General features: G+C 41.7%; 1 protein-coding gene across 1 annotated transcript in view; it reads left to right on the top strand.

The window, feature by feature from the left end:
- LOC124788808 (cholinesterase-like) overlaps positions 1 to 16186 on the top strand; it is a 93257-nt gene that overhangs the window by 14964 nt on the left and 62107 nt on the right. The window contains exon 4 of the mRNA XM_047256088.1: positions 723 to 908. Coding sequence (XP_047112044.1) covers positions 723 to 908 — 186 coding nt within the window. The remainder of the gene's footprint in view (positions 1 to 722; positions 909 to 16186) is intronic.

Below are 16186 nucleotides of genomic sequence, written 5' to 3'. Positions count from 1 at the left end.
ATATTTCTTGCTTGATCTTGCTTTGTGTATGGTGCATGAATAGTTCAAGTACTTTTGGACAACATCACAGATCTTAGACTGCGACAATCCTGTCATCGATGGGTCAGTAGACATCCCTGCCTAAATTCCATCAGTCTCTTTCACGATTATTCAGATTAATCATAGATGTTGGTATTGTATAACTGAAACCACTGCAAATGGTCATAGACACCAAATGCAATAGGCAAGTGTAGTATTTACAAGTGAAGACAATAGATTTTTATACAGTCCTGTTTTAACCTTTTGTTGTTTGAAATATCGATCAAAATGCTCAAACTCGTGAAGACATTATGTAATAACAACAGCTGAAACCTGTATGCAGCAGTAAGAGCGACCTCTGGCACTCAGCAGAGTTTTCCCCAGCTATGTGGCCGAACTTTTCGTACATCTGGCTTACGCCTCTCCCTCTCTCTCTTTCTCTCTGTGACACCCGATCGCTCACATCCTGAACACACGTACCTGAAAAACCCCTTCCTCTCTTCTCGGAACTGCCATCCACTGCAAACGACAACTACATTTCAAGTAATTACTGGAAACAGATCTTAGAGGCTGGATTGTTATGTGAATAATCAACAAAAGAACTGCAATAAGGACATTTCCATGCGTCAGTAACTATCAGTCAGCAATGTGGGTTTCTGCTGTGAATTACGTTCTCATGTCATGAATCTCATGGCTGATTCCAGGTTTCCTGAGCACGGGAGACGCTGTCGCCCCTGGCAACGCGGGCCTCAAGGACCAGAGGCTGGCGCTGACCTGGGTACAGAGAAACATCGCCAGCTTTGGCGGCGACCCACAGCAGATCACGATATTCGGACACAGTGCCGGTGGGATGTCTATCTCTCTGCACTTCGTCTCACCGATGTCCGCAGGTCAGGAGAACTTCTAGCAGCGTCTCTTTCCACCTTTACAGAGTTTCGTCTGAAGATTTCACAACAGGTGTTCCTTTGATGTGGTTCTAAATTCCGAATACGAACTCTAGATAAAGGAGCATGCTACGTATCAATCATAGCAACATGCCGACACTGGGTCAACAAAAAATGCCGGAATAGCATGAAGATATGCAGTATCGACAGCCATCCTGTTGAACTAGATATTGGGTTAGGTTGTTGCTACGGCAGTTTTACGTGCACATAGCGCACAGTATACGTTTCGTACAGTAATATTATGCAAGATTAAATGTGTGTGAATTCGTAAGGGACTAAACTGCTTAGGTCTTTGGTCCATAGACTTACACACTGCTTAAACTAACTTTTTCTAAGGACAACACACACACCCATGCCCGAGGGAGGACTCGAACCCCCGGCGGGAATGCAAGATTATCGACAGTCCAAGAGTGATTGGATAGGAGTAGCATAGAACCCGTAGCTTCGTCTCATGATTCTGAACAATATTCCAAGAAATCGGAAACATTCAGCAGTCGAACGTCTACGGCCGACTTCATGTGACAATGCAATGGAAAGCCATACCCGTTGCCTTAAATGCCCGAAGACGTCCAACCAGCACAACACGTCCTACGACCAGAGACCAAGCAGCCAACTACGGATCACACATTGCAAACTTACCACTGTCAAAGGCTTGAAAGTGCTGTCACCTTGATTCTTATGTAATAGTTCACATGGGGTGGTGCAGAATGTAGCACTGATACACGTCACATGTGCTTTCCCACTCTCGTCGAATCTTGCAAATTAGTTTGTCCCTTATAGCAAAGCAGAGAGTGATCCTAGGTCCTTCTATGTGTCAGTAGTGTATCTATCGAGGATATTACTGGCTCCCTTTGCCCTCATATGCGGTACAGAAATGCCACTGACTTTAAATGTAAGTGTCAATGCGAGTTTCCTACAGGTAGGACAATGACGTCACAATCCAAGATTGTGTAGCAATGACTTCACCATCATCAAATAACAAACCTAGATCTTACCTTCCCCTCCCCCTCCCTCCGCCTCCCACTTCCCATCTCGTCTTTATCTATTCTCCCATAGTATTAAAACTAAACAACCAATCATCCTACGGCATTTCACTGTAAATCAAAATTAAATCAAAATGTAGCCCTAGAGTAGCCATCCAAAGCAGCTGCCAGTCTACTTTTTTTTTTAAACGTTGCATATTTAAAATACATTAGCTACACACACACACACACACACACACACACACACACACACACACACACACACCTGTCAAACTTAGCATATAACATGATTGTAGCTCTGAAATTATGTGCCCAATGCTGTTTTCATGCCTAAATAAAACAATTTAAGTAATTCAGCTTTTTAGGCTCACACATGATGTAAGATACAGTGCACCCTCAAATTATATATTTCTACATCTGAGTGGTTCTATGATGCTTTTCAAGTCTGACAACAGTATCTGCACGTCCAAAACATGTAAAGGGTGTCATTTAAATGTGAGTAGGTAATTGGTGGTTCATAGAAGGAAATCATATCACGCAGCGTTTTTACAAGATTTTGAGTAATGCTACACCTTAGCGAACACCATCTTAGCGAGTACTACAGTAGAAAATATAAGCGATGCTATTAACACAATAAGACTGTCTTTTATTTGCAATTAAAGTAAATGTAACAGAGGTTATGTACAAATCGAAAATTTGAAGTATTCTGCGACATTTACCAATCAGCAGAACAGTGCAGAACTCTCTGAATCGTTTACACACTGCATTTTCTACCAAATAACACCAAAATCTAAACAAAATATTCAATGTAAGAAAAAGATAAAAATAAAAATAAAAGCACATTCAAAGTAGCCAAAAGCGAAACGAAATGACTAAACAATAATTTAGGAAGGAAGATAGAGTTGTTTTGATGTGCTTTTAACTATGATACAGCACTTAAACTGCATCGATTCGTAATACGCTAGGAGACCTCTTTTAATAAGTACATTAATCACAACTCGACAGAAGACAGTGATGGAACAAGACAGAGGTTAAACATAGCCGAAGATGATGGTGCAACAAGGCACCGATCAGATATGCTTGCAACCAATATATGTAAAATTTTGAGTTCAAACCACATGTGGCACTGTTGTCATAAATTAATTATTCCATAAGGTTTTCGAGAAATACACATGGCTTCTGTATTGTTTTAGTGACAAAAATTATAGATAAGCAGAACGTGTTGATGACTAAAGTTTGATTGTAGTACCAGATGTCGCAATCGCAAAGGCCTTCCAAATTGAATATTCCCACATTTAAATTGTTTGTAGTACATGTGGCTTATTTATTGCCAGTACTGAAATATACTCACGTGAAAAAGGCATGGAATGCCTCCTAATATTGTGTCGGAAGTCCTTTTGCCTGGCGTATTGCAGCAGCTCGATGAGGTACGGACTGAACAAATGCAGGAAGTCCACTGCAGGAATATTGAGCGATGCTGTCTCTATAGCCGTCCTTTTCAGTTGCCGCTATCCGCCTCTGGAACAAACTGCCCCTTACCTTGCGCAAAATTCGATCTGCTTTTAAGAAGAAGTTGAAGCATTTCCTACTATCATCCTCACAAAGTTCTCCACAAAATTAATGTACAAGGACAATCCTCTCATCTGTTAAATAGCAAAGCTAGCGTCTCCTATCTTGCTCCTGAGATGCCTTCCTCTTTCATCTATCTCTATTAGCCACGCAATCTTCTTTTCCTTTATATTTCCTTAATTATGTTTCATCATGTCTCTATTCTTCTCCTCCCTTGACCATGAGTCTCCCTCATACTCCCCGCTGCTAGCACTCCTATCTAAAATCTGTCTCTTCAATAATGTCTAATTATAACAGTACTTGTGACCTAAGAATATAAACTCTATATGTATGTATTTTTCCAGGTGTACCTTTCAAATTGTTTATTTCACTTTTTGTAGTAGATGTAGTTTAACATGCCTACTAAAACATATGAATGTAAAATAAGTAGAATGCCTGGTTAGATGTAAGAGAGGGCCTGATGGCCCTAATCTTGCCAGGTTAAATAAATCAATAAATAAATAAATAAATAATTGCGAGTGTTGTCGATGTTCTCTCGAGGAGACATCGACTTAAAGTAGCACTCTGCCTGCGGGCAAGAAGGTTCGCATGATTCAATGAAGCAGAGAGAAATATTGGTAATAGCGTAGCTTATGGTAGGGTCTCGTATGCCAGACAAGCCTCTTGCAGAGGATTCAGGCAAAGAGTGTCACACAACGTCTCGTATTTCTCTTTACCCAACCCTATGTTTTCCCTTCTTGAACTGGTAACATAGTACAGGGGGTACAGCCTCTCCAATGGAGTAAGCACTGAGGGAAAATCCCGGTACTCCAGGTTGTGGGTTTGCCGTGGGTTTGACATCCTACCTCAGAATAAACAGCTTTTGCTATGTTTCCCAAATAAAATAAAAAGCCTGACAGATCAAAAGGCATCAGTTCTGGTTAAGAACAAGGACTGATTCGTGGGACATGGAATAAACAGGGGTTAGCAGGAGAAATTAAGAAATTCATTAAAGAAATGGAAGTACTGCAAATGTATATCCTGGTAACGACAAAAAGAAAAAAAGAAAAGATCTGGACAAGAAGTAATTGGTAATTATATTCTACTTTGGATTGATGTGGAAAAAACTGACAGAGCAGAAGCAGCCATTGCAGTTCTAATTAGAAGAAAATGGAAACAAAGAATAGTTAATTGGAAATGAATGAGTGAAACGACAATAAGTCTAAAAATAAAAATTCATTGAAGAAAACTGGAATTAATTTGGGATGTACATCCCTATCGACGATGTGCCTGATAAGGAGAGGGATTTCTTAGATGATTTACAAGACATAATTGATGAATGTCTAGAGGAATAGTAATTTTTAGTAAAACTGGACTGAAATGGACAAATTGGTAAAAGATTAAATGATGATGATCTATGACCATAGGGAGAGGATGGAGTAAAGCCGATTCTGGTGCACTCGTGATATCAGATTGATATGCTAACTAATTAAACTGATAAATCAAACCACCCCTCCATCTCTCAGTCCCATTAACCTACCAGCCTACTAAGTGAAGTTATGATCCATTAGGGACGATCAGTCCTCAGGTACCCCCACCCCTCCCTCTCCCACTCCTCTCCCACTGTCACTCTGTGAAAAGGCGCACTTGTTCAGTTCTGAGCCACCAGTCCTAGGAAATCCCACAGCCATCCCCTCCCCTCCCTCACTTCACCCTCCAAACTCCATCTGGAAACTGATGCAGAAAGACTCAGTCTGTGCTAGCGAGGAAGGATCTCACGACAGAAAATTCAAATCAATGTCAATAGCATATTACTCCATATTCAGTTTGTGGGAGATAAGGCTCCTCCCTGGTAGGAAATAATTCAGTTGCAGTACCTCCCCTAATATGATGTCATCCGGCATCCTACTTCTGATAATAGTGCAGTTATGTCAGAATCCTTACTGTATTGATGCCAATGTTTTCCAAAACTATTGAGGTCCATTTGATTGATCGCTTGCATATTTGGCAGGACCTATCTCATCAAAATGATTGATTGTGCGAAATAATGTAATTTGCAGGACAAACACTCGTCATACGTCCGAGCTTTTATGTGGACTGCCTAGTGTTTACACAAGCACCCCTCCCTCCCACCACTGTCCATATCTGGCGAAAAAAAGCCTTCCAATCACATCTTTACACCACAGGGCAAACAAACCAGGAATCTCAGCCGCGCTGGACACGTCGGTTTCCCGTGGGCACAGGTTGGGAGACTTAGCCGCACACAGGGCTGGCTCATGTGGAGCACAGACCAAAAGTTGTGCTAATCCAAAAACAAAGCATCAGGAGACAGAAACCACTTGCGCAGTTGTGCCAACAGGGAAGAGGTTGTACGAATTATTAGCTTTCCACTGCCACAAATATCAGGCGTGATGTCCTGCCCTGGTTACAGTGCAACCGTTTGATGGTGGGAATAACTCTAACAAAGGCCTAAACATTTCAAATTCCACCCTGTTTAGCATGAATACCTCAAACAGACTCTATAAAATACACACACATTAACAGCTTCAAGGGGATGCTAGGTGCTAGAAAAATAAGTCCCTTCCTGGACTTCACTGGAACCATCGCGACAACATGTCTGCTTGCCACAGTGTCCATAAGCCTTGCGTCCAGGTCCACGGACGAGTAGCAAAGGATCCCAGCACCCCACGTGACATCGGTGATCATATTACAATGACTGACATGGTCCACACCTATGTACGTACGAAGACAAAAGCAAATCAAGTAATTAAATTTCCGTCACAAGTAGATCGTAGCAGTAAATTTATTCGAGGTCTTTTGTGCACTGACATTTGAGAACACAAGCACCGTTCTCCACCGCAACGTTGTCACCTTACGTGAAACATATCTGGAGAAAAATGCCTCCTGATTGCACACACTCATGATCACGAAGCTTGAGCTGCTTCAGGCTTGCAGGGAACCATGGAGGCCAAGACACAAACCAGACTGTGGGAATTCCAAGCAGAACAATTTACATGGTGGGTGGGGGGAAATAATCGTGCAGTGCAGACACTCGTCATTTTGAATTTTCTAATGAAACGCGTACTTTCGCTTCTGTCACAGCTCAAGCAGTATACTGGCTACTTCGCTATTCAGCCAACATAACTGCCATGTCCTACATAACAGGACTAGAGTACTAAACTCATTTTTGCCGCATCACGAAGTGCTACGGGCACGCTCTCCCTCTCTCACAGGATCACTCCTCACTTTCGAACTCACTTAAACTAACCAAATGCTTTGTCACATATGAAGTCTCTGAGGTAACAGAACATAGGAGTTGCAAATATCACGTTTATAGTGTGTACGACTTAATAAAGTCAGTAATATAGCTGTCTTTATTACGATGGTCATTTCCCCCTGTGTAGCTTGGGGACTGAAATTTCGTTAAAAGATAACGCCACAACGAAAAAACGCCTGTAGCCGCTCAACTCGTGGATCATGTCCATGTTCTCTAGCCCTAACTTCCACCCACCAGGCATGTCATTGATGTCAAATTCATTGACAAATTAACGAAACTGATCGTGACAGCTACTTCGCATGCTTTGTAAAGGAAAGAAAATGACTAGTATTAGTACAAAGTACCCTCCACCACGCACCGTGCTGTGACTTGCTGAGTATCTTAGTAGATGTAGGACCGGGAAATTTCGGTGTATGGATCAAATAATCTTCACCAATAGCAGCCGAAGACATCCGCCACAAGAAATCACCGTCTTTGCTGGCCGGAGTGGCCGTGCGGTTCTGGGCGTTACAGGTTGGAACCCAGCGACCGCTACGGTCGCAGGTTCGAATCCTGCTTCGTGCATGGATGTGTGTGATGTCCTTAGGTTAGTTAGGTTTAATTAGTTCTAAGTTCTAGGCGACTGATGACCTCAGAAGTTAAGTCGCATAGTGCTCAGAGCGAGCCATTCACATTCGTTGTGCCAACGGCCTTGTCTAAGAAGGCGGAGCACCATACAGACCTTCAGCTCACTCTATTGGCCTTGGTGAGCGAAACTGTCTTTCAGGAATCAGCAATGATCACTAGCATTAGGGTGCAGAAGAGAATGGAAATCACTGAATTGAAGACACACAAAGTCTATCCACAGGGCTTCTCGCCTGAAACTGAGAAGTGTCCTGATGACCTCTTTACCAAAATATTCCGGTTGGCTCCCCCACTGATCTGTGGAAGGGTTCTGCTAGTGGGAGGCGACCGTCAGAAGAAGATAAAACTACCAAAGACGTGCCGGCCGAAGTGGCCGTGCGGTTAAAGGCGCTGCAGTCTGGAACCGCAAGGCCGCTACGGTCGCAGGTTCGAATCCTGCCTCGGGCATGGATGTTTGTGATGTCCTTAGGTTAGTTAGGTTTAACTAGTTCTAAGTTCTAGGGGACTAATGACCTCAGCAGTTGAGTCCCATAGTGCTCAGAGCCATTTGAACCAACCAAAGACGTAATAACATCCTACGAGTTGGAGCATGCTATGTCAGAAGCTTCAACGCAACAGGTACAAATGGCTTTGAGCACTATGGGACTTAATATCTGAGGTCATCAGTACCCTAGAACTTAGAACTACTTAAACCTAACTGACCTAAGGACATCGCACATATTCATGCCCGAGGCGGGATTCGAACCTGCGACCGTTGCGGTCGCGCGGTTCCAGACTGAAGCGCCTAGAACGCAACAGGAAATATAGAAAACCGGCAAGGGGGAATGCAAAGGCTCAGTCTAGACACATAGGAGATCAGTGAAGTGAAATGAAATGAGGATAAGGATTTCCGGTCAGGCGAATATAGAATAATATCAATAACGGCATATTGTGGTATAACAGAAGTAGTACTCGCTATGAGAACATTTTAATGGTAGGGCTGTTCTCATCAGATTCCATAACAAAACCAACGGCGACAACGATACTTCAGGTATACATGCCAACGTCGCAAGCAGAAACGAAGCGATGCCAAAAGTATATTAGGATATTAAATGGATAATTCAATACGTAACCGGAAATTGTAATAATTGTCGGGGGATTGGAACACGATTCTAGGGAAGGAACAGAAGACAGAATTACGGGCAGCTATGGGCTTGGCAGTAGTAATGATAGGGTAGAAGGACTAATTGAGTTCTGCAATAAATTTCAGAATCTGATAGAGATTGCTCTGTTCAAGAATCACAAGGGGAGAAGGTGTACTTCGAGAAGACACGGAGGCAGGGAAATATTCCAGCTAGATTACATCGTAGTCACACAGTGATTCCGAAATCAGATACGGCATTCTACGGTGTACACGGTTGCAGATACAGATTCAGGTTACGATTTACTAATGATGAAGATTAGTCTAAGGTTTAAGAGAGTTACCCGGAAGAATCAGTGAGGAAGGAAGAGTGCTGACGACTGATGGGACACGTTTGTAGTTCGCTAAGGATGTGAATACTGCGATAAGAAATACCAGAGTACACAGTTCTGTTGAAGAGTAGGGGACGTCTGAAAAGGGCAGTCACGGATGTTGGCCAGACATGCGTGCAAGGAAGGTAACTGCCAAGAAAGCTTCGGTAACAGAAGAAATATTTCCACTGATACACAAAAGAAAGAAGTACAAAAATGTTAATGGAAAGAGGAGAATACAGCAATATAAGTCATTTAGGAATGAAATAGATAGAGGGCCAACACAGCAAAGACGAAATAGGTACAGGAAAGATGAGAAGAAATCTAAAAAGAAATCATCTTCGGGAAGACTGGGTCAGAATGCAGAAAAGACGAAACAGCCTTTGGTGAAATTAAAAGAACCAGCGATAGCGTTAAGAGTGCAATGGGAATTCCACTGTTAACCGCAGAAGAGTTCTGTAGGAACAATGCAGTGAAGGCCTCTACGGAGAGGAGAATTTGTCTGATGACGTGACAGAAGAAGAAGTTGGTGTCAATATCGCAGACATAGGTGATCCAATGTCAGAATTAAAAAGACCTTTGGAAGAACTGATGTCAAATAAATCAGAAGGGACAGATTACATTCCATCGGAATTTCTAAAAGCTTTGGGGGAAGTGTGAGCTACACAACTATTCAGGTTGGTGTGTAGAATCTATGAGACTGGCGATATACCATCCAACTTTTGGAAAAATGTCATTCACACAATTCCGAAGAACTAAAGGGTAGGTAAGCCGAGATTTATCTGACAGTCAGCATAACTGCTCATCCATCCAGGCTGATGAGAAGAATAAAATAGAGAAGGATGAAAAAGAAAACTTAGGATCTGTTAGATAACAATGAGTTTTGCTTTAGGAAAGTTAACGTCACCATAGAGGTAGTGTTGACATTGCGCTTGATAGTAGCGGTAGGGCTGAGGAATAATCGAGACACCTTCACAAAATATGTCTATCAGGAAAAAGCATTCGACAATGTAAAATATAGCAAGATATTCGAAATACTGAGAAAAATAGGAATAAGCCATTAGGGAAAGACAGGCAATGAACAATGTGTACTAGAGCCCAGAGGGGAAAGTAAGATTGGAAGACAAAAAACGAAGAGCTCGGATTAACAGTGATGTAGTCAGGGATGCAGTCTTTCGCTCTTACTACTTAACCTATTCGTCAAAGAAGCAGTGATGAAAATGAAACAGAGATTCAGGAGTGGAATAAATATTCTCCGTTAAATGATATCAATAAGTATCGCTGATGACATTACTATCTTCACCGAAAGTGAAGAAGAATTATAAGATAGGTTGGACAGAATTAGCTGTGTGATGAGTACAGAATGTGGACTGACAATAAAGCGGAATCATACAAAGGTGTTGAGATGTAGCAGATATGAGAGTAGCGAGTAACTTAACATCAAAATTGATGATCACGAAATAGATGGAGGTATGGAATTCTGCTACGTAGGAAGCAAAATAACCCATGGAGGACGAAGCAAAGAGGAAATAAAAAGCAGACTATCACAGGCGAAGAGGGTGTTTCTGGTCCAGAGGAGTCTATTGGCGTGAAATATACGCCTTTATTTTAGGAAAAAATTTCTGAGGCTGTGTGTTTGCAGTACAGCATTACATGGCAGTAAATCATGGACAGTGAGATACGGGAAATAGAGAATCGAAGCGTCCGAGATGTGGATTGAAAAAATAATAAATGACGTTCTTCACAGAATCGTGGAAGAGAGGAACACATGGAATACGCTGACAACAAGAAGGGATAGAGAGTTTGTTTATCTTCGCTAGTGTGAAACACATTTCTGCCGAATAAGTGCTCGTAGCACTTAAAGTATGGTATTCAGAGCCCAAGTTTACTAACCAATTTTTTCTAGTTTTGGTGCATACTGTCTCCTCCCAAAATATGGAAGCAAAGACCTTTCGGCTGAAGAGGTCCACCATCAGAGGTATCCGAACGCTTTTTGCTTATAACTTTATACTCGATCGTTTCCGGACGAGGGCCCCATATCGCAAATGGGTACAGTTACCCTTCTCATCATCCCTGAAAGATCATAACATAGTCACGGAATCACCCTGCATGCTAAATAAACTCTGGAGAGGTTAGGGCACTCACTCCATTCTACGTATGCAAGTATAGCAGAATCTAGAGTGCCATGGTACAGCCTGCATTGTCTGGCCATGATAATCAGCTGTATGTTACCCGTTTGACAAACTAACGGTCTGTTTGTTTACCTTTTTTATCTTTTTCTTAGCAAAATTTGAAAATAAATTGTAAATAACCTTTAAGCTTCCTTTTATTTCGACTTTAACGTGACATCTCTCGTTAATGTTCTTTGAAAATAATACTTCGTTCCTGCTAGTAGCAATAGGTAAACGTTAGCTTCCTTTCTTGGAAATAATGTACCCAACAATGGTTTTAAGCTTGTAGCAAAATCGTTTTGTTTTCTCAATGCGTAATCGCCATGACCTTGTGTTGGGTTAATCTTCTGGATAACGTATGACTACTGTCACGCTATTGATTAAATTATGTGGTACTGCTGTAGCATAATCTTAGAAGTAATGTGGAGTTATATCTGATTCTCTTCGCTGGGCTCCGTAGCTTCCTTCACTACATAATAGGGTTTTGTACGTTGAAATCCTCTCACGCTTGCTATTGGTCTATAAATAAGCGTTTCTTGATTGATTTCTAGAAAGTAGAAGAGTGGACTCTACTGTGGAAATATACAACAGAAAAAACAATAATGTAGTTCGGGCCCTATACCTACTAATTACATACTCACAAACGAGCTGTTACTACCATGAGGCTACGTATCTAAATTTTATTCCTCATCACTACCACCATGATCCTGACATTTCAAATGGTTCAAATGGCTCTGAGCACTATGGGACTCAACTGCTGTGGTCATTAGTCCCCTAGAAGTTAGAACTACTTAAACCTAACCAACCTAAGGACATCACACACATCCATGCCAGAGGCAGGATTCGAACCTGCGACCGTAGCAGTCGCACAGTTCCGGACTGCGCGCCTAGAACCGCGAGACCACCGCGGCCGGCGATCCTGACATTTCCTCGGTTTCTTATGACCTCTTCATTTTGGTGTTAGAGGACTGTAGCAACAGTTACGCGGCTGCTTGGTTATTATGATGCTGCGATCTGTCTTCCCAAGAATGATGACGGATATATTGTGTCGGTGGCGCGTCATTTCCCTCTGGTGACGGCGTGTTACACTTTCTCTGCGCGCCGCTATCGTTAGGATCGTTTCGTCATTCCGTATTCACTCAAAATTATGCCAAACTTCTAAGTTCTTGTTGTTGCCAGCCAGTCCATCTAACTGATCCAGTGTTCATGTTAACATTAGTTTTACACGTTTCAGTTAATTTTTTTACCCGTAATGTCGTCATAATGATGTAGATCAAATAGGTTTCCTGAAGAAGATCTTGCAAGTACAGGTTGTATTACAAATAAGTTAGGAAAAACTCTTCATAGCTGCTGCTGTTTTTTACGTTGCTGTACCTGTATTCATTTTGGTTTCATAAGTTGTACATTGTGACCCTATTCTCATCACCCTCGACAGAGCTCCTTGTAATCTGCTGTGACATAGACAGTACGCTTTTTGTCATCACATACTTCAGGTAGTAGTTTGCCATGAGATTGTTTAGCAAATGCAACAACGTCTGTTCCTCTGATCGAGAAGCTATGACATTTGCTAATTCTGAGATAATTGCAAAAATTTTCTAAGTTGTCGTATCGTCCCCTCAGTGCATACCAAACTTCAAGCCGATGCTTGATTTCTGCCTTCGTCTGCTTTTCATAATTAGTCGCTGTTTCTGTGGAATGAAACCAGTTTACTGTTAATTGATTTTAATTCCCAAACTACTCTGCTTTCAGTTTTGCCCCAAATTGCGTTCAGTTCGAGATGAATGTCACCCACATCCTCGTTGCATTTAGTTTCCCGTTGCACTACTTTAGAGCTTTATGTGACTTTTGACTATATTCTCTGTTTCAGAATCCAGTAGCTTGTGACTAGAATCACATTTTAATAATTAATTTAATAATTTGTTTATGTTTAACTGAACTCCATTGGATGCCATACACTTTGTCTTAATTTCACGAGCTCCTAATGTCTGCTCAGCATTAGACGATTCTTTAAGCGCTGCACCATTTACCGATTTTGGCTGTGTTCACATTCATTAATTAACTTTCAGATTTCTATATGGATTTCCGGTTTGAATGTAACTAATTTTTGATTGGTTTTCTTAGTAAACTTACTGATATTTTGATTAATGTATTATATTTTAGTTGGGCCTGACTGATAGCTCATTTGTAACTCTTTGTTATCTTTTCACGTTGCATATTGGAATATTAGATGTATTTTTGTACACTTCCAACGTATTTTGACTCGTTGCACAGAAATCCCTCTGGAACATTGTCTAATGATCTTGACTTTTAGTAGCACTTACATTTGATATTTTACTGTCGCTGTCCATATCGACTGTATCTGCTGACACAGAAGCATGAGTTTAAAAAGTTATATTTGGGGAAACGTCAATAACATCTTGTGAAATACCATGTGAAATGACATCAAACAGTTGTTCCTCTAGTTCACTGGCACCAACTTCGCAGTTCCGGAAGTATTTTTTGTGGTGATACTTCGTTATGTAAGTCGACGCGTGGTCATCACCATCTCTTCCTAGCAAGTACTGTACAAATCGGTTCCTCAAAACCACTAGTCTCATCATTCAAGATGATAATTATTTGTAAAATTTAACAAAAATGCAAAGTACAACAACAACCTAACTGCCTACAAGTTGCAACTCTAAAACACATTGCGCTGTAAACAGGCATAGCGCTATATTACAAGTGCTGTATATTGCTGTTGACACTAAAGAAATGTTATGTTTACTGTAGTTTCTCTCTGTTTAGGGCCTCGGAAAACTGTGGAAGCTGTGGCAACGTGTAGTGGAGGGAGACGGAAGCCTGTTTAATGTGACAGACAGGAAACAAAAGGTGGCGACTCTAATGGACTGTCTGCATCTTGTGCTTTGGGAAGCAGCGGAACTCTTGTTCCATAAACAAAATGCGCGACTCGTAGAAATATTGCTGTGAAGCGAGTTTCTCTTCCCTGGCAGTCAGTTCAGTTCACATGAGTATTTCACGTAAATTTCCGTTTCGAAACGTTCGACACACGTGACTTTCATTATCATATCAGCATCACTTAAGTTTATCAGCGTGTTGCAACACATTCTCTTTCAAGTTATTGGTTTTAAGATCGCTGTTTCTCGCTAGTAACCTCACAGCTTTGTACTATGTCTTGGCGTTAGAATTTTATAAGTCACACAAACCAATAAGGTTCAATTGGTTCAAATGGCTCTGAGCACTATGGGACTTAACATCTGAGGTCATCAGTCACCTAGAACTTAGAACTACCTAAACCTAACTAACCTAAGGATATCACACTATCCATGCACGAGGCAGGATTCGAACCTGTGACCGTAGCAGCCGCGCGGTTCCGGAATGTAGCGCCTAGAACCGTTCGGCCCCCGCAGCCGACAACAAATAAGGAAGGCGCATATCAAAAATTCGTTATTATCGATCTTTGGATAGACTGAAAACATCAGCTAAATTAGTTGCAAATAAAGGTTTATTGGAACCTTTTACCTAGGTTTCAACAATACGAAAATTTTCGTCTTCAGAAGGTGTAATGAACCCTAAAAATTAAATTAATCATTACCAAACTATTTTAAACACAGCAAAATAATAACTGTAGGCAAATGATCATATAATATTGTTGTTCACTTGTTACATCAGACGCTCATTGTGTACACTGAATAAAGCCAAACGGCTCTTGCCATATTCGATTTCCATCTTAAGAACACAAAGAAGGATGTCGAATATAACAACAGCCGTTTAGCTTTATTCAATGTACATAATCAGCATATCATGTAAAAAGTGAGTACTTCAAATATGTGACAGGAGAATAACACCGAAACACTAATAATCAAGAAAAAAATGCAGAAAAGGAGCATGTAATGATCCGATGAGCTGTACATTTCTCAAAAATCTTGAAATAAATCTTTTAATTTTACTGAGGTGATTAAAGTAATGAACTAGCAATATGCCCATGTGCAGATGGCTGGTTGTACCGCGTGCACAAGGCACAAAACGGCGGTGCATTGGTGGAGCTCTCATGTATGCTCACGAGATGTTGTTATATCCACACGACGGGATTTAACAGACACTGAACATGGAATGGCAGTTGGAGCTAGACGAATGGGGGATCAAATTTCGGAACATGGTTGAGGAACTCAGTACTCCTAGATCCACAGTCTCAAGACTATGCCTACAACACCAAATTTCAGGCATTATCTCTCCCCACGGACAACGCAGTGGCCAGTGGCCTTCACTTAACGACCGAGAGAAGCGGCGTTTGCATAGAGTTTTCAGTGCTAATAGACAAATAACGGCCGGCCGGAGAGGCCATGCGGTTCTAGGCGCTACAGTCTGGAACCGAACGACCGCTACGGTCGCAGGTTCGAATCCTGCCTCGGGCATGCATGTGTGTGATGTCCTTTGGTTAGTTAGGTTTAAGTAGTTCTAAGTTCTAGGGTACTGATGACCTCAGCAGTTAAGTCCCACAGTCCTCAGAGCCATTTGAACCATTTTACAAATAACACTGGGTGAACTAACCGTAGAAATGAATGTGGGACTTAAGACGAACTTACCTGAGGACAGTGTGGCAAAATTTGGCTTTAATGCGACGTGGCAGCAGACGACCGACGCGATTGCCTTTGTTAAATGCACGACATGGGCTGCAGCGCCTTTCCTGGTCTCGTGACCTTATTGGATGGACCCTAGGCGACTGGAAAACCGTGACCTCAGCTGAATCTCGATGTCAGTTGGTAAAAGCTGATGGTAGGATTCGAGAGTGGCTCTGACCCACGAAACCATGAATGTAAGTTGTCAACAAGTCACAGTGAAAGCTGGTGGTATAGGCTGTGATTATATGAAATGACTGGGTCCGCTGGTCCAACTAAACCGATCAATGACTGGAAATCGCTATGCCCGACTACTTGGAGACCATCCCCATTGTTAGAACTGTTTAACCGGACACCAGCAAGGAATCGATTTGTGCCGAGTACAACAGACCATTTTTCTCGTTACGTGGAGATAGTGGCGAGTTTGGACCAGAAAGCAGTCACAGTCATGCAAGCATTGGTGAATAGATCGTTATTGAAGTTTGGGATGCAAGAGACGAGAATAATGGATCAA

Source organism: Schistocerca piceifrons, chromosome 3 (assembly GCF_021461385.2).
Source record: "Schistocerca piceifrons isolate TAMUIC-IGC-003096 chromosome 3, iqSchPice1.1, whole genome shotgun sequence".
In the NCBI taxonomy this organism is placed as follows: domain Eukaryota; kingdom Metazoa; phylum Arthropoda; class Insecta; order Orthoptera; family Acrididae; genus Schistocerca; species Schistocerca piceifrons.
The sequence above is the reverse complement of the archived record's forward strand: the minus strand, read 5'-3'. Positions and strand labels throughout refer to the sequence as shown.